Source organism: Amphimedon queenslandica, unplaced genomic scaffold (genome assembly GCF_000090795.2).
Source record: "Amphimedon queenslandica unplaced genomic scaffold, v1.1 AMPQUscaffold_13504, whole genome shotgun sequence".
In the NCBI taxonomy this organism is placed as follows: domain Eukaryota; kingdom Metazoa; phylum Porifera; class Demospongiae; order Haplosclerida; family Niphatidae; genus Amphimedon; species Amphimedon queenslandica.
The window spans coordinates 149,984-167,839 of NW_003546260.1; the positions used below are offsets into that span (position 1 = coordinate 149,984).

General features: G+C 34.6%; 6 protein-coding genes across 8 annotated transcripts; 3 read left to right on the forward strand and 3 right to left on the reverse strand.

Moving 5' to 3' along the window:
• Positions 1 to 43: 43 nt before the first annotated feature.
• Positions 44 to 1,779, reverse strand: LOC105316659 (proton-coupled folate transporter-like). The gene is made up of 4 exons (XM_011411725.2): positions 617 to 1,779; positions 485 to 568; positions 195 to 357; positions 44 to 143 (listed from the first exon to the last, which is right to left on the reverse strand). The coding sequence occupies exons 1-4, from the start codon at positions 1,761 to 1,763 to the stop codon at positions 56 to 58; spliced, it is 1,482 nt and encodes a 493-aa protein (XP_011410027.1). The 5' UTR covers positions 1,764 to 1,779; the 3' UTR covers positions 44 to 55.
• Positions 1,780 to 1,782: 3 nt separating this feature from the next.
• On the reverse strand, positions 1,783 to 7,151 carry LOC100635097 (mannose-1-phosphate guanyltransferase beta-A-like). Its single transcript, XM_003383938.3, has 9 exons — positions 6,988 to 7,151; positions 6,859 to 6,939; positions 5,790 to 5,838; positions 5,602 to 5,744; positions 4,338 to 4,496; positions 4,212 to 4,290; positions 3,005 to 3,132; positions 2,138 to 2,320; positions 1,783 to 1,978 (listed from the first exon to the last, which is right to left on the reverse strand). Exons 1-9 carry the CDS (start codon positions 7,114 to 7,116, stop codon positions 1,847 to 1,849), a joined length of 1,083 nt encoding a protein of 360 aa, XP_003383986.1. The 5' UTR covers positions 7,117 to 7,151; the 3' UTR covers positions 1,783 to 1,846.
• Positions 7,152 to 7,423: 272 nt separating this feature from the next.
• Positions 7,424 to 9,390, forward strand: LOC105316660 (homeobox protein ceh-8-like). 2 transcript variants are annotated; one of them, XM_011411726.2, is made up of 4 exons: positions 7,424 to 7,647; positions 8,045 to 8,235; positions 8,287 to 8,431; positions 8,477 to 9,390. In XM_011411726.2, exons 1-4 carry the CDS (start codon positions 7,554 to 7,556, stop codon positions 9,157 to 9,159), a joined length of 1,113 nt encoding a protein of 370 aa, XP_011410028.1. In that variant the 5' UTR covers positions 7,424 to 7,553; the 3' UTR covers positions 9,160 to 9,390. The 2 variants fall into 2 exon arrangements, with proteins under 2 accessions (XP_011410028.1, XP_019864471.1); XM_020008912.1 differs by having other exon boundaries at positions 7,424 to 7,644.
• Positions 9,315 to 12,255, reverse strand: LOC109593814 (uncharacterized). Its single transcript, XM_020008913.1, has 4 exons — positions 12,214 to 12,255; positions 12,065 to 12,164; positions 11,829 to 12,007; positions 9,315 to 9,600 (listed from the first exon to the last, which is right to left on the reverse strand). Exons 1-4 carry the CDS (start codon positions 12,239 to 12,241, stop codon positions 9,335 to 9,337), a joined length of 573 nt encoding a protein of 190 aa, XP_019864472.1. The 5' UTR covers positions 12,242 to 12,255; the 3' UTR covers positions 9,315 to 9,334.
• A 112-nt stretch (positions 12,256 to 12,367) lies between these two features.
• Positions 12,368 to 15,198, forward strand: LOC109593815 (uncharacterized). Its single transcript, XM_020008914.1, has 5 exons — positions 12,368 to 12,587; positions 13,798 to 13,879; positions 13,949 to 14,221; positions 14,275 to 14,334; positions 14,592 to 15,198. The coding sequence occupies exons 1-5, from the start codon at positions 12,462 to 12,464 to the stop codon at positions 15,110 to 15,112; spliced, it is 1,062 nt and encodes a 353-aa protein (XP_019864473.1). The 5' UTR covers positions 12,368 to 12,461; the 3' UTR covers positions 15,113 to 15,198.
• A 58-nt stretch (positions 15,199 to 15,256) lies between these two features.
• On the forward strand, positions 15,257 to 17,154 carry LOC109593816 (uncharacterized). 2 transcript variants are annotated; one of them, XM_020008915.1, is made up of 7 exons: positions 15,257 to 15,340; positions 15,393 to 15,580; positions 16,320 to 16,401; positions 16,450 to 16,725; positions 16,771 to 16,821; positions 16,880 to 16,942; positions 16,991 to 17,154. In XM_020008915.1, exons 1-7 carry the CDS (start codon positions 15,325 to 15,327, stop codon positions 17,092 to 17,094), a joined length of 780 nt encoding a protein of 259 aa, XP_019864474.1. In that variant the 5' UTR covers positions 15,257 to 15,324; the 3' UTR covers positions 17,095 to 17,154. The 2 variants fall into 2 exon arrangements, with proteins under 2 accessions (XP_019864474.1, XP_019864475.1); XM_020008916.1 differs by having other exon boundaries at positions 16,994 to 17,154.
• Positions 17,155 to 17,856: the final 702 nt, after the last annotated feature.

Below are 17,856 nucleotides of genomic sequence, written 5' to 3' on the forward strand. Positions count from 1 at the left end.
CTCTAATATCTATGATAAAAACATAAATTAAAATAATTAAAAATTAATAATCTGTTTATTGTATTGCAGCTCCATAGCTCTTCTTTTCTGCTTCAAAAAGTGCAGATTTATTTTTGCATAATTTGTCTTTGAATGCTAGTAACCTATGCAAAGGTGACATGTAACATTGTGTGAGAGATATAACAAAATTTTACAGAATTAGTGGAATGGTGAGACTCCACGCTCCAGCCATTATCCAGAAAACAATGCCAGCATTAGCATGGGAACTGACTTGTGGATGATAAATCTCATTTGATGCAACAATTGAAGCCATTCCTGCAACCACTTGGCATGACGTTGCAATAGAAAATGCTGAACCTAAAGGGTTTTATTATAAAGAAACTGCATTATTTTTACTTTGGTAATTTAAATAAACTGCCATGAGTAACTATACTCATCAATGATGCATTAATTTAAACAATAGCAGTGATAAATAAACAGCTACCTTGTCTTTCTGGACCAACAACTTCTGCTATGCAGGATCGAATGGTAGGATAAACAAGTATAAGTAACCCCTGAAATATTCCAACTACAAAATGGTACATTTGAAAGACAATAATTACAGAAATTAACTTACGAACAAACATTTCACTAGTAGATTTGGAACTGATATTTGCAATTAAAATATTGGTGACAACAGCAGCAATCGCTCCAATAAGACTAATATAATAAATTGAGAGCCTCAAAAACACTAGAATAGGTAGCAGTACTATAAGAGACACTCCCATGGCAGCTGAATAAATGGCACCATATGTACCAATTCGATCATAGGTCCATTGAAGAGGTTCATTGTGTAGAAAATAATTCATGATACTATAGGAAGCTCCAAGTCCTAATGAAGCCAAACAAATTATGATAGTAGCTGTCCATAATATCAAATAATTCTTACACCCAATGTACGAAGGCATTACGTATAGCTTGATGCCAGTAACAATTTTATTAAATCCTCTATTGCTAAGCTCCTGGTTATGCAGTCTGACTTTTTTTGATAACGACTCTGGCATGAGTATGACAGTTATCATTGCCAATGCTGTGATGGTAATCATTAGCCAAGCAGGAGGCTCAAAATTACAGTTTGTCTTTTGAATCCAGTCATTAGTAGCTATTGATGTAGTGGCTTTTGCAATGGCTATACAAGACTCAACGATCCCAATACGTATAGTGAATGCCTTGGAGTTGTTAGGAGTTACATCATGCACAGTAGCTACGATGACAGTCATGACAGTTGCAAAACCACCAGAAGCACCGAAAAATAAAGAGCACAACAAATAGTAATAGACATTTAGGGAGAAATGAATGATAGCAAACTGGAGGAGGGCAGTTAAGCACAGACCTACAACTGCAGTGAGCATGATTGGCTTCCTACCTACAATATCAGACAATGGGCCCAACACTAATCCAACTAGCAATGAAAATCCCAAGAACGTTAACTCAGAGTACATATTTAGACGATTAACTCTTTCTTGTAACTGAACAAACTCCTCGTCACCGGTGTAGTTAGCAACATAGCTTTGCGTCAAACACTGACGAGTGATGGAGGTGTTTAAAACCCCTAAATCCCCCTCAAGCGCCTCCTTGGAGAGTTGCTGGAAAAAATATTGTTGGTACAGAAGGCGATAAAAGTGTTCCGAGAACTGGTACAGAAGGAATGGTATCTCAATAGGAAAGTATTTGGCATAAGCTTGCCTCTGATCTACTGCTTCTCTTTGCACACTGCCCTCCATATCCCATTTACAGAAGAGGGTGGGTGGGGCTCCAGCTAGCAAAAAAATAATTTATTGTGAAAAGTTTAAAATGATAATATTCATCACATAATAACTTGAGGGTCTGGATAAGAAGCATTTATACACTTGTGAGGTAAAATCTTTGCCCCATTAATGAGTAGCTCATCTTGTATTTCTACATCTTCTCCTAAAACTGAAGTGTTCTCCATTCTAACCTGCAATAATAACAGTAAAAGGAATGGAGTAAACATAATAATATAATTATTCATGTGCTGAATAAAGCTGCTACAACTGGGCATGACAAAGGTTTGGACCAATGCACAACACGTATTATATTACAAGTATAAAGTAGATTGATGCATGAATTTTATTACCCATTTCCCTACAACAGATTTCCATCCTATAATAGACTGCTGTATCCATGCATGAGATTTTATTTTAGCATCAGAAAGGACAGTTGTCTTAGACATGCATACTCCATCCTCAATGACAACACCTGGTCCAATTATCACATACGGGCCAATTTTACAATCCTTGCCTATCTTAGCACTAGGATCCTATGTAGGAAAGAAGGCATCAAAATAATTCAGAGTCTGAGCAGAAAATATAAAATACTGTACATACCAAAGCTACACAAATTATTTTAAGTTTAGCAATAAATGGTAATTTTCAAGGAAAAAAATTTTGGCAAATTTGGCATTCTGATATCCATTTGCAGGCCTTCATCTAGGATTTTATACAAGGGAGGCAGGGTTAAAAATATTTCAAAAAAGGGGGGTCACTAATATTTTCTATTGTGTATGCACAATGCGTGCTCACAACACTCATACAATTTACTGCTGTGGTGATGAAATTTTTCATGTTAATAAGTCAATCAAGGGGGGGAAGTGTCTCCCAAACCTCCGCCCCCCCCTAAATGAAGCCCTGATTTGCCGAAATGCAAACCCACCATTTTGAACTATGCTCAATGTCAAATTGCTCCAAATTTGCCAAGTTTTAAGTTACTGTATAGCAAGAAATTTTTGTGGCCCAAAATTTTCTGGAATTCGTGTTTTTTCAAAAGTCCTGAAAATAAAATCTGCAAAAATCAATTTAATACGGTTTAAGATGGCCGTAAAAAACCACAAAAATTAAAGCCACAAAATTGATTTTTAGACGAATCCACAAAAATTTCTCACTACCCTTCTAAAATTATGACAAAATGTTCTACTGCATAACGTTTATGATTTACAGTATCTTACAATTAGTACAGGGCTTTTGAACTGTGATCCTTCTGCTAACTTATCAGGTGCAGATTTCTTAAGATGATCAAGGTACAGTGAAGTTCCAGTAATGAAATCTTTTGGTTGGCCAATATCCATCCAAAAACCTACAATGAAGTAAAATGTTACTGCTATTATTGTATGGCCATAATATCTTAAGGCCACTTATTTTTAAGCAGACAAATATTTGCAATTTGTTAATGGTATTGATTTAGTTTTTCAATTTTGCTCTTTTTCAATTAATAAAGATTAATAAACCTAATTTATTAATAAATGTGGGTACTAATTTTTGCAATTTTAAAGGGATACTGGCGCAGTTTACGGAAGAGCTAGTACACGGAAAGTTTATAAACAAAAAAATGGCTGCGGGTTTATATCTTGTAATATAGCAACAGTTTTTGCTCTGATTCTTGCTTCTGGAGCTCTGATACTTCAACAAATGATGCCTTATGTTTATCTCCACCAAACTCAGAGGTAAGCACTTAACTGAATTTTTCTTCATCAAGTTTGCCATCCGTAACAGGCTAGTGTCTTTTTGACGGGTGAGTTTGACCGTGTAGCTGTGTTTGCTGGAGTCCATATCTTTCTGAGCTCTTCTCTGGCCTTTACCTGACATCTTACCTCAGCAGGACCTTCTCTCTGTTCTTCTGCATGTCAATATAAACGCTCAAAAAGACTTCTGCACAAGTTCTGCCATTTTTCTTTGACGAAATATGATTTTTGGTCCCCAAAATCATATTTCGTCATCAATTTTACGAAAAGTGCGCAGATATCCGTACACGGCGACAGTATCCCTTTAAAGCCACTTGTAAAAAAATTAAAAAATTAGTACTCGCAAATAATAGTGGCTTTAAAACTTCGTTGGTAAGGTCACTGAAGTGATTATAGACCCCAACCAAGAACTTACACCATGCAATAGTATTGTGAAAGGTATGACTGTACTTTCTGCATAGATTCTTATAACTCAAGCTAAAAAGCTACAGCTACTTCTAAAGTATCACAATAGATACAGCAAAAGGAGAAGAAGGCATTTGCATGTGTATTTTCACAATGGAACTGTAGGTCAACTATTTACAGCAAGAAAATGAGGGCTCAATTAAATGCAAATGGACTTAATTTTAGGTAGAAATTCCTAAAGCTCTAAAACAAAAGCTTGAAACTAAAATGTAAAATATGATGCACAAACCTTCCAGGCAGAATGCATACAACTGTTCTGATGATGCCATTTTAGGAAAGACTTCTTTCTCAATTGATGTAGGTTGAAGCTAAAGATGCATAAATAATCAGAGCACATAAAAGTGACTATAATCACCTGTATTCTCTTTAGTATGTCTGTGTTGAATATGTACATACCAGCATTTATCTTGTTTGAAACAAAAACTTTTGGCTTTTCCATAAAACGATGGATTTGTCCAGAGTTTTCATCATAGACTACTACACCATACTTTGACGGTTCTTCCACTTTTGTAACCTAAAAGCACAAAGTACCACCTGACAGTCAAGTGTAATATGTTAGAGTTTTAACATAAATAAAGGGTTTACTTGTCAGTACTATGGTTTATTTCATTCTTTCTGGCTTCATGTATATTAACGATACCATATAGTGGGCAATTTTTGATGGTAGAACATTTGGAATGAAAGGAAAAAGGACTTCAGAATAAAAATTCGTTGGTTTTATTTTCGATAAAATGAAAACGGTTAATCTGATGGCTTCATTAGTATCACTAATAGCTGCAGAACTGATAACATCAGAAAGAGGTCTGTAGAGGTTCTTTAGAAAAGTGAACAGCCAATTTGTCATGTGCTATGCTCATGGTCACATCTATCTTCAAAATCAATTTTCATCAAGAATTAATTTTGTTTAGAATTATTAGCAATGAAAATAAGCACCTATCAAAATTCCCTGTGTATGGTATCAGCCAATAACATGGTAATAAATTAAAATTATGAGTTACAGTTGCTTTTGTAATGGGTCAGGGGTGTATCTAGAAATAAGGAAAGGAGAGTGTCAATGGCGCACGAAGCGTACCACAATTTTGACCACACCCTTTTTTGGCGGGGAAAACGGTGTTTTCGTTCATTTTCGTGGATCACAGGTGGGGTCAAGATAATTTCAACCAAACTGGTACTTCTGACTTCTGATCGCTCCTTAAAGCACTGGAAACTGCTGAAATCATGATCAGGGGGGGGGGCTAGATACCTTTGTTAAGAGGCTTGGTAGTGATGCAAAAGTCCAGGATTTGAGTAATTTTTTCTGAGCCCAGCCATGAGGGGGGTGCTCAAGCCCCCTCAGCCCCTCCCCTTGGATATGCTAGTGTGGGTGAATGGTCATTGCCATGTGTCAAGACATAGCAATCATACCCACACTGCTGGTTGATGCCAACACATTGAGGTCAAAGACTCACAGTGTTTGCATAGAACAAAATAAAATTAACCACAAAATAATCATGATCAAACAGGTGTTAGACATACATGCAACCAGGCCTTGGGAAAGTTTTGAAATTAGTTACAGTATTATGCAATATGCCTGATTAAAATTATCGACACTGCAGTCTAAAATTCATAATCTTACTTACAATAATTGTGCCTTCTTTTTTATGAGATTTATGAAATCGAAGAAGATCTTCAAAAGGATAATTGCAAATGACATCACTGTTTAAAACAAAGAATGGTTCATCATCAGCACATAAATATTCCCGTGCAAGAGCCAATGGTCCAGCTACAGGAACAAAACCAATAATTGGAAAAAATGAATATTGCTTACCAGTTCCAAGGGGTTGTTCTTCATGTGAGAGTGATATTCTGATCCCCAGCTAAAATTGTAAAAGCATTATGATAATTTAATTTCAAACATAGCAACAAAATTAATAATTTAAAAATATCGTGCCCCGTGAAGTAATTTTGTCCTAACATATTCATTAACAGTTAATAATGCAAATGCAGTGTGCTAATACATATCACAATGCAATTATAAAGTCATTGCTGAGGAGGCATAAAGTACTGTAAGTAAGGGAGAACTTGAAAAACACTTAGATAAACATTAATCAATCAAAGTATACTGAGATATACAAAATACAGTTAGGATATGGGTGTTTCGTAAAAAGGTTAAAATTAAACTTCATGTTATTGTTTTGAACCATAAAATCAATGTAATTTAATACACCTCAAAATTAAGACACATGTGATAGTTATACTAGGATTACTAGCCAGTGCATAACATCCATATTGTATGGCTTTAAAGTTCCGTCAGGCAAAATTTTATCGCAATCCTTTTTTATTGTAAAAAATTTTGTCATTTAGCTATACAGTACATAACAATGGCTAATTTTAAAAATCATATCATTGTAATTGTTATTGTGATATGCAAATTGAGTGTATGTACACTTAAGACAAAATTGAGAGAACTAAAAAGCTCAATTTTGGGGATCTATACTTGAACTTTACAGCTACGTCACAACAACAGCACAAAATTCATGCCTATTTAACAATTGATTTGGCAAATATAATGACTCACTTTCTTAATTATAAATAGTTGTGTTAAGGAACAAATGAATGACTGGATTAAACAATAATGAATGTAAATGCTTGATATTTTACTTCATTGGCCTAGAGTAGGCTCAACATCTTTCAAATGCTCAAAAATGTAACAGGTATGTTACTTAAGTGAACAAAAAGCTCAATTTTAAGATCTATTTGAACCGTATTGTTGCCTACATTGTTGTGTTACAACAGTGACTATTGTTAGAACAACAGCACAAATTATAGTCTCGCCCCCATTTAATTTGACCAGTGACATTATGTGCAATCACTGCAATGTGTAGTAAATCACTTACTCTCTCTTCTTGAGCTTTCATTTCCTTTTCTAACATTTCTGCTCTATAACTGACAGCTAAAACAATATGTTTCACACCAGCCTACAACATGGTGGGGGGAACATAATGATTCTAAATGTTCACACAGACCTTAACCAGTGCTTCCACTTGGTGTAACAGTATTGGTTTATTAGCAAATTCTACCAATGGCTTTGGTACTGAGAGAGTTAGGGGACGCAATCTCGTTCCATAACCACCTACCAAGATGAGGGCTTTCATTGTGAGAAACCAGAAAAACCACGTGAAAAACTCCGCCCACTTGATTAAAATTAACGTTATAAAATTAATTTTAAAATCGTGGTCAGAGCTAGCCTAGGCTAATAGAAACTAACTATGCAAGTAGAACTATGCTTTCTAACAATTATTTTCTGTCACAGTAAGCTGCCAAACTGTACATTCATATCTATGGGTGCTACCATAGATATCTATGGTGCTGCATAGCTTGCGTGCGCGTAGCTGCAGCGCAGGGGTGTGGCACTTTAAGGAAGTGTCGGCGGCAACATGAAAGGACTTGTTTTCTTGTTTGTTGCACGTGTTTTATGAATAATAAGGTAATTATGGAGCAACTGTCAGCAACGCAATACGAGGGCTAGCTCTGAAGAAGAGATATTGAAGTAAAGGTCTCGTATTAACTGATTAAGGGACAGATCCACCCAATGGAAACAAGTGGTCGAGGCAGTAGACAGACTGGCGCCATTGAAACCCCCGTTGTTAGTACTGTACTAACAAGTGCTAGCACTAGTGAAGGTGGTAAGAATGTTTTATTTTATTGATTTTTATGATTATAAGATACCAACACTGCACCGCAGTGCAATGTATAATTTTAAGAATAATTATTAGTGATAAATACATGATTAAATTATTGTTTATAGTTGGGCTTAGTTTGTAATAATTATTCTATTTCAGCTTTATAATGCTGCAAGTCAGCATGTAGTATATTGTTGTCTGGTATATTGTATATTTACTTGCAACTTTTTTGGATTTGAGAAGAAATTTGTAGAGACATAGGCAGTAGACATATCCCTTCAAGGGAAGGGGGTGAGTGAGTGTTAGTGTTAATTGGGTTTGAATAGTCCTTTGAGTGGAGTAGTGATATGCACCAGTCCAGAATTAAAGTGTTGATTAAGTTTGAGACAATTTCTTTTAGAATCACCTGGGCCCTCTTCATGTGGCTCTGTCACAAGGAAAGATATTTTATCTCCCAAAAAGACGAGAACTCAGTTTTCTCCTAAACAGCTTGTTTATCTAGAAGAGTGCTTTTTAAAGAATAGATTTCCTAGTGCAAAAGAGAGAGAAAGTATAGCAGAAGAGCTTGACTTGACGACACAACACATTCAAGTAATGGAATAAGTTAATTTGTTGCAATAAGTGCATGTATACTTTTTAAAGGTTTGGTTTCAAAACCGAAGAGCGAAGCATAGGAGGAAAAGCAAGCGGAAACAAGAGATTGAAGCAAATGCTTCAGCTATAAAAGTACCTTCACCACCAGCATTTTGGCCATCAAATCTCTCATTTGATTCTAACTTGTCAAAAGGTACAACTAAAATTACACCTCTGTATTATCTATTAGTTTTTATAGATAATTCAATTAAGAAAAGTAACATCAATGGAAATCCACCCAGTGAATCTACATCCTTTTCTTCAAAGCAAGTATCACTTGCATCATTTTCAACAACTGTAACTACTGGTGCATCACCTATTGTTGTCACATCCCGCCTTAATTTGCCAAGTCTGGATCATAGTTCACTTGATAAGAACATGATGGTAGAAGAGTCCTCATCATCGATTTTAGCTCAGTCTCCTGTACATTTACAAGAGTTATTACATGACCTACCAGATCTGATGAGTAGTTTTGGGGATGAATCATCTGCAATTACTTCGTCGCAGGTTCCTCCTGTGGTGCAACAAAATTTACCACAGGCTTCACACCACAAACATTATGGAGTTCCAGATGAACCTTTATTACATATGCCAAATCAAGGACAACCCTCTGTTATTGGACCTTTACCTAATTGTGGGTATCCTTCCTCTTACATTCAAGCGGCACCGTCCACAATTCATCCTCATTTTCCTGGTGCTAATCCTTTACATCAGTCTCTCTCAGTTTCAGATGCATATGTGCCATATGGACACTATCCTGCTCATCATACTGTACCAACTCCTGTAGCTACATCACCTACAATGACATCTTTGTCACAAGGACATACAACATCCCCTTCAATGACACAGTATCACTTTGGTAGTACACATTATTATAAATAATAAGTTTTACAAAATTTATTGGGTATTGTTGACCACCATAATTATTTTGTATAAAAGGTATCATTTCAATTACAATTCACAAGCTGTAAACACCACAATTATAAATTGTTGCATGGATTTTGTCTAGACTAGTACATAAGTAAAAATCATAACAAATGGGAGAGCATGTTCAGTCTCATGTTTGTACAATGTAATCTTTTTCCAGTGCCATTGCAAGCTTTTCATTGCCAATTCTTCTCACAGCATCGATTAGTGTCTCCCATGTAAAATCTCCATTATCTTTCCAGTACTCTAAGGTCTCAAATAAATACTGGGAGTATGGATTACGATCATCAATAATATCCAACTCTATTTTGGGTATTCCAAGCATCAGCCCAAAATGAATCCAGTTTGGTATTACTTCTTTAAGTATTGTTTGCAAATCAGTTGCATCAACAGTAACTATATTAAAAAACAAAATTTATGAAAAGCATACTGTATAGCGCTAACCTTCAAGGAACAAAACTTATGCAGATTAGCATGCAAACCACAAAAATTAATACTACGGGCATGGTGCCAACATTGCAAATTCACGAAAGTTATTATTTGCACAACAATTTCATTTTCATAAATCTGAAAGAGTTTTGCTCAGCAAAAGGAAAGTGTTGTATTAAACTACACTACATAATATCAAGAGTGGATAATTATTTATCTGTTTTTGATAATATGGATTATACATGTAGATTCATCGAAAACACAACCTAAACAGTAGTGGATATATGAATGTGACGGTGAAATCATTAATTATCAGCATAACATTTATATAACAACTTCATGCATTAAATGGTACATGGTATGTATTGGCTCAATGCCAGTCTAAACATGTAGGGCTCTTTCTATTGTCTACAATCAAAATGTAAGTCTTCATTGCAAAATATTAAAACAATTATGTGTATAATGCTAGCCCTGCTTTTCCCTTTTAGACTAACCATAGATCACATAAAACAATCATTATTCTGTACTATGTTCAAATAGGTGTTAGATGTACATCAAAAAATCTGAACACAAAGTAAATTATGATAATATCAAACCATTATTTGTGGTAATGTAAACAAACTGTAGATGCATGGTTGACTCATTAATAAATTCAATTTTAAAAAGGAGCATTAATGACAACAGTGATAGAAGTGAATAATGACCAAGACTTGCTAGCACCTCAATAATTATGCACCTTAATAATTAGTCACATACATAAAATTCAATTATGCAAAACTAGCCCTTTTTAAAGAATGACAAAATGCCCAGTTGCTATGAAGCTAGAAGTACCAAGTTGGGAAACATTGCTATTGCTCTACAAATAAAGCTTGCATGAAAGGTACACAATACCTGTACATTCATTTTATACAAGGACGCAAATATAAGTTACAACACAAATTAATTTATTTAAAATTATGCTCTATAAGTTCATGGCTCAATCAAATTAGTATGGACTATAGGGGCATGCTACATGTAAGTGAGCTAAAGAGCATGCTTCATGAGCTGACAAGCACTACAAAATAGTACATGTACATGGCTTTTAAAACAACAGTACCAATTTTAAAAATCATAAAATCAAGTTTGATCAGAACCTGCTCAAACTTAAGCACAACATAGGAAGAATATGTACTACATGTATGTATCAAAAAATAAAAAATTCTCTACTAGTCATTTTTGGCAAAATTTGGCCACAGACCCCTACAAGGACTTTGGCTTAATTTTTAGCAACTTAAAAAATTTTAAATCCAATTTTGATCGGCATCAGGTCAAATTTACCACACAATGTAAAGACATGCATATATCAAAACTATAAAAATGAAGAATTCTCTCTTAGTAATTTTTGGCAAAATATGACCAAACACCGTGTACTATTATAGTATAGGGTTTTCGCCTGATTTCAGAGCAACTTAAAAATTCATAAAAATAAAACCCGCTCAAACTTGCTACACAACATAAGAACATGTACATGTATTTGAATAAAAAAATGAATTCTCTCCTAGCCATTTTTGGCAGAAAACAGGGTTTTTGGCCCGATTTTGGAGCAACTTTAAAAATTCATAAAAAATACTTTTTATTAGAAGGAGCTTAAAAATTACATACAGCACACAAACACATTACATTTTAACAATTATAAAAAATGAAAGCAATTTTTTTAAAAACTTCTAGCAATTAAAAAAATAGTAAGCATATCGTATTTATCAAATTTTGGAACAAATTAAAAATCTGTTGACATGAGCACTATGCCAAAATCCTGTGGGAAACCCTGGTAAAAACATTTTCAGTCTATTTTTATATTTTCAGAAAATAAGAGAAAATAGTTCAACTTGCCCTATCATACCGTATAACGCTTTAATTTGGTGGAGTTTTATTGTGGCGATTGGCGGTTTAGAAGCAGAATCACCAATATTAAAATTGCCAATCATTAATGCGCATGCTCAGTAATGCACGTGTACACAAAAATTGCCAAATTAAAAACCGCCAATTACAATTTTACAGTAAAATCGCCAAAATAAAGCGCTATACGGTATGGCATTTTGACTGAAGCCATTATATCAATTTATCATAATTATTCATCATTTACATTTTAAAAATAGCTTTCAGGAACAGGGTATATTAAAAGGACATATTTATAGGTTGAAATAATAATTTCTTACCATTGCCTTCCCCATATTTGTCTTTAATGGAGCAAGCTAATCTTCTGTTTCCTATAGCTTCCAATGCCGTTGATATGTTTGACCATGTTTGATCAGTTGAAATCTCAAGCCACTTTGTAAGCATCAATGTAAACTTATCATCAGTACTCCTGGAATGATATCTGCTAGACTCAATGGATCTAATAAAAATAGTAAAAATTTCATTCAAGATTCACAGTTCACTCACTATGTCTAACCTTAGCTTAGTCATAGGTACTCCTAGTTGTATTCCGAACATCATCCAGTCTGGTACAATATCATTTAGTTTCGTCTTCAATTTAATGACACTTATAGAAACTGCAATTAACAAGCACAAAATAAAGAGAAAAACTTGATTGTACATTACTTTCAGTTTTCGTCATGGTGTCTGCCATTTTAAAAGGTGTGGCTATTAATAAGCTATAACTGGCCTGTTGCTGTTGCGCTACCAAAAATGAGTTCCACAGAAGAAAAGTCTCATACTCCAAGTATATATGTAAATGCTTTAACTGTAAGTGTAAGCTATCATTTTTACTAGTTACTAAGAAGCAGCTAAAGGAACTGAAAAAGTTGCTTAAGCCTGAGTCACACCGTTGGTTTCAGTTGGGATTTCAAATGAGGATAAAAATGGATGAACTTAAAAAGATAGAGAAAGCAGGAGGTAGACGACCACCTGATGTTTGCTTTCTGGGAGTGATAGAATTGTTTTTGCAGAATAAAGAGGAGGACAGAAAGTGGGAGGTACATTGATTATGTATTCTAAATAATGCCCTGTCATGGATAAATAGTCATGCAAAGTATTGAACAAGGGTAGTGGTCAGCATAATGATTTTTAGCGACTCTGTAAAAGCAAAAATTAGGTGGGCTTTTGAGACGAATAATGCTTTCAAGTTGATGCAAATTTGCCCAAATTATAGACAAATAGGGTGCTAATTTCTGCAAGTAATTATTGCATTACGATATCCACCCACACTCATGATTTGGACGACAAGATACAGTGTAGCTACATGCGGAAACAAGGAACAAGAGGCCTTCGTGTTTTCCAGAGCTTGCCTGAGTGGCAATAAATGCCAGTAGCGGTAAAGAATAGAGCCCAGAATGTCTCCTGAGAAAAAGCTTCATTGCACTTGAAGCGACTTGTCCACAAAAGCTGCTTTTGTCCTCCTATCCATTGGTTTTGCCGTCCAGCAGAAGAATTTTGGAATTTTTTCATTAAAGAATGCGGATAGGATACGGAAGATTACGAATAATGTCTCATATACGGTATCTATAATTGCTTCTAGAAGTTAGTGCCCTATAGGGTCTATAAAAAGTTGACATTTTTGCTTTATGTCAACTGTAAACCTTCCTTTAGGCAAGAAAGAGACATTACTGTGATTCAAAGGGCAACTTTTTAGCCACAAAGGCAATAGAAAGATTAGTCCTGCTGTGTTATTGACAAATAAAAGTCTTTGACAATAAACATAAAATTGCATGCAAACATTTACTTACAAAATGCAGCACACTTACTTTACCTTCATTTGCACTTTTTATACCGTACAGCTCCAAATTTTCCTCCAATTTGTTAGATGAAATTTTAACCGACAAAATTTTTGTTTTATGTGGGTATATACACATGTAGTATGTGGATTAATAACAGAAATGATGAAAATTTTATTGATAAAAATCAATTTTTAACAAGAAATTAAAATTTTGACGAAATTTTTGACTGACGAAAATGTGTTTGTTGTCCTATTAAAAATTCTAAAACACTGAATTATTGTGCCATTTTGTAGTTATGTAGTTTTAAAATGCAAAATTGAGTTGTGTTAAAAGTATTACATGTATGTGTAAAGCATATATCACATTAAGGTTGATGTATTGTCAATTACTGAAGCATGAAGATGTAACTGATAATTTTTATAGTGTAGAATCAATTTTATTATTAATTACTTTTTATGCATTATTTTAGTCTATTTTTGATGCTTTGGAAGGCATTAATAATAACAGATTGAAGAGAAGTTTGGAAAGAGAATACAAACCAGGTGATGTAGGTAAGAGTGGCATACTCTGTGTAAGTCTCATATACATGCATATCCCTCCCTTTCTCTCTCTTGTTATAGTGTCACAGGATATGGATGCCCCTAGTTTAGTTAATAAGCTGGTTGAGGCTACACATCAGTGGTATATTTTTGGAGAATATTTAGACATACCAACTTTCAAATTGAAAGAACTTCGAGATGAGACAAGTACTGACGTGTCTTTTAGTAACATGATGGATAGGTGGTACGATAGTGGTGATGCCACCATTGAAGTTGTTATTGAAGCATTAGAGAATCTTCATAATAGAGTCCTTGCAAAGAAAGTCCGTGATAATTTCTTGGTTCAATTTGAAGGTGTGAATAGTTTGTTGCTTTTAAATAATGAATGCCTTTTACCTACTTTTTAGAACAAGCTAAGAAACAAGCAGTTACATGGCTGACAGGTGTTGATGAAAAGATTTTATCTGGTATGTAATAATTTGTTTATAATATTACGGTATGCTGTCTATCTGAGAATTTTTACTGTGCTGTGCATTTAATTTTACTGGATTAGAATTTTTGCAAAAAATTAGATCACCCATATAATTAATTACATGCCACATTCAGTAATGCATGACACAGTCTTATTTAGTAAAAATTAAATCACAGCACAAATTAAAAACAAAAACTTTCTGCCACACGAATTTCCTTACTTACGGTATCTAAATATTGAATATATTTTTAGAGGTGGATGATGTGGCAGATATTGTTGAAGCTGTGTTTCATGTCAATAATTGGGAAGATCTTGGTCTTGCACTCAGAATAAAGCCACCAGACTTAGAAGCTATTAAGAATGATAATCGTAATACTTCTTCTTGTCGCCGTGAGATGATTAAAAAATGGTTGACGATGGGAATTGGATCGTGGAAGGCTCTGTGTATTGCCCTGGCTAAGGAGCATGTGGGTCATATCAACTTGGCCAAAAGAATAGCTGAAAGTCATCGTGGAAACGTAAGAGTACCAGAAAATTTGAAGCAGCCTACTCAGGCATCTGATGATCATCCTGGAAAGTTCTTGACTGGAATAAGTGGAAACCCTTCTATTCAGACAAAAGTAGGTGTGGATTCCATTACTCAAAATCAAGTACCTGAACGTTCTGAAGCATATTCAAAACCAGAGCAGGCCACATTAGAAGGGAATACTGAAACTGGTGCCTTTTCTACAGCCACTCAATTATTTCAAGACCCAATAGAAGAACAACAATAAAGTTTTAATGATCATAATAAATGTTTTGCTAGTTAATTGTGTAAAGTTTCTATCTATGAAAGTTTTATGGGTGGGTCACTATGGTATGACAACGAGTTACTTTTCTTCCAAATTTAGCGATTTCAGAATGAATTAATGATGTTATTTTCATCTATAGTTTCATTGATGTTATTTTGTTTAAAATCATTCACTGGCATAGCCACTCCTTCAAGATGGCGAGACTTGAAGGTGAGACTAGGATTTAGGGGGCTGGCTTATTTACGTGTTAAACTGTTGATAGATATTAGAGACGAACTGTATCGCCAGTTGAGCCCTGTAGCTGCTGATTGGAAAGTATTTGGAGTTCAGTTAGGACTGGAACTGGCGGAGCTCAAGAAATTGGAGGAGACATCAAATAAAACATCACAAGCTTGTTTCCAGGAAATGCTGAGCTACTGGATGGAAAATGATGGACCACATAAGTGGAAAGTAAGTGCTCTGGGTCTTGCCATGTTTGTCTATTATTGTTTTTTTTGCTTTTATATTTGGGGAGTTTGAACAAGGAAGTGTCAATACTGCCTTGGATTTGCAGTATTATGTATAGCCAATTTTGAGCAGTTAGGATGTAGTCAGGTGGAGCCTGATGACTGTTAAGGGTCAGGCTCCGTCTGACTAGTTAAGAAACATTAAAGATAGAAGCAGTCACTGAACAAATATAGGTATTAATAAATAGACAAGTAGATCTAGCTATTTCATTGGTGAAAAGAAGATTGTATAGTTTCTGAATCTTTTTTGCTCCCAAAGAACTCTTTCTTGTGACCAATTTTTTATTCATTTTCACTGTAAATCAAGTTTTGAGTGATTCAAAGTTGTTTTAAAATTTTGCCTAATGAGGAATTGTGAAACTTTTTAATTATTATTACCAAGAGTGGATAATTACTGTATATAATTAAACTAGTCTCGTGACCCCAGGACCAAGAAATTTTTTGAAATATATATTTAAAGAAGTGTAATATAGGTTTTTTATTACACATACATTTTGCCTAATATTAGTTGTTAATGTACAGTGATAGAGTACAAAAATTTCTTATAATATTTTTTCTTAATAGCCCTCAATGATTATGGTGTAATTATTAGGTTTATTAGAAATTTTAGGTTATTTTTTGAACTGACCTGAACTTGTAGAAGTAGATGTTTTAAATGGTAGTGGTCACTTTATTTTTTACAGGAAATTTTTGAATCACTTGGGTGTATACATGAAACTGGCCTTGCTAAAAAGCTGCGTGGTTGTTTTGCAGCAGAAGCTCAAGGTATTATAATTATAATGTTTGTTTTAGCATTTATGCATAATTTTAAAGTTGAATTAGATCTTGTTGATTTGACCAGAGAACTGTCTAAAGTAGAATACTGTTGGTCACGTTTTGGAACATTTTTAAGAGTTCCTAGACACAAGCTGAAATCAATAGAAGGGAAAAAGTCAAATGAAGAATACTTGCACGATGTTATTGATATGTGGTGTGACAAGTGTGAATGTGATTACATTAATCTAGATAGACTGGAAGACGTTTATTCTGCTCTGGAGCATATTTCTCAGAGTAGGCGAGCAAGGGAGCTAAAAGCTTACTTTACTGCTGGTTTGTTATGTAGATATATAGTAATGTAGATAATCATCATTGTAGGTCGTAATCAACCTCCGAGACGTTTGGTGGCAACTGATGATAATAACACAGGTGTGTAATGAAACTGTGTAAATGTAAGTCACAACACTTACTTGGCTTTTAAATGTAGATAATACTATTAACGAAGAAGATGAACTGAGTAGAAGATTAGAAGATGTAAATTTAAATAATGGTTAGTTGATTAAAGTCTAGCATCATCATCATTAACTATTCTTTTCAGAAGAAATGCCACTTCCCGTAGAGGAAACATGTGAGGGAAAAACTGAAACTAGTGCCTTTGCTAAGACTAGTGACATTTATCAAGAACCAATAGACGAATCATAATTTTAATTATCAATATTTATGTTTTGTAACTTTTGTTATAATAGGTAATTTTATACTGTATATCAATTATCAAAACATAGATGGGTGGTTACTATGGTATGACAATGAATTATGCTTCCCTTCCAAATTTGGTGATTGCTGAGCCAGCTCCAGACCTAAAATGTCTACTTATGTGCCTCCAAGTGAGTAAGATGAAGTCTATTGCTAGATAGCTACTGACATTTCTTAGAGAGTCTGCAGGAAACAATAGATACATCACCAGATGAGTTATTAAAGCTGAGTATCCTTACTAAAGGTTTAGATCTATAATAATGGGAGCCAATTGATCACAAAATTTTTACCTGTAGATGATCACAACTCAATAATGGACCTCATTAATAAAATTGCTGTTGACTATGATAAGCTTGCAGGACAGTTCTGCATTCCTTCATATAAAGTGAGGGAGATCAAACATAATAACAGAGATGAAGCTTGGACTTGCCTCAATGCAGTTCTTGGTGAATGGTTAAAATGGAATTTTGACAAGAAAGCTGAGGAATTGAATGTAAAACCAAACAAAAGGTGGTTGGTCCAAGCAGTGAAGACCATAGATGCTGAGATTGGGGAAGACATTGAGCAAAGTAGGTAGAATACACACAGCTATATGACATTATTTAACCATCACAGATTTCAAAATTATAGCTGAGTTAGGCACTGCTGGAGTAGGTAAGAACCTGTTTATATAATCATAATATCTACAGTGCATATCACCTATTATGTTTA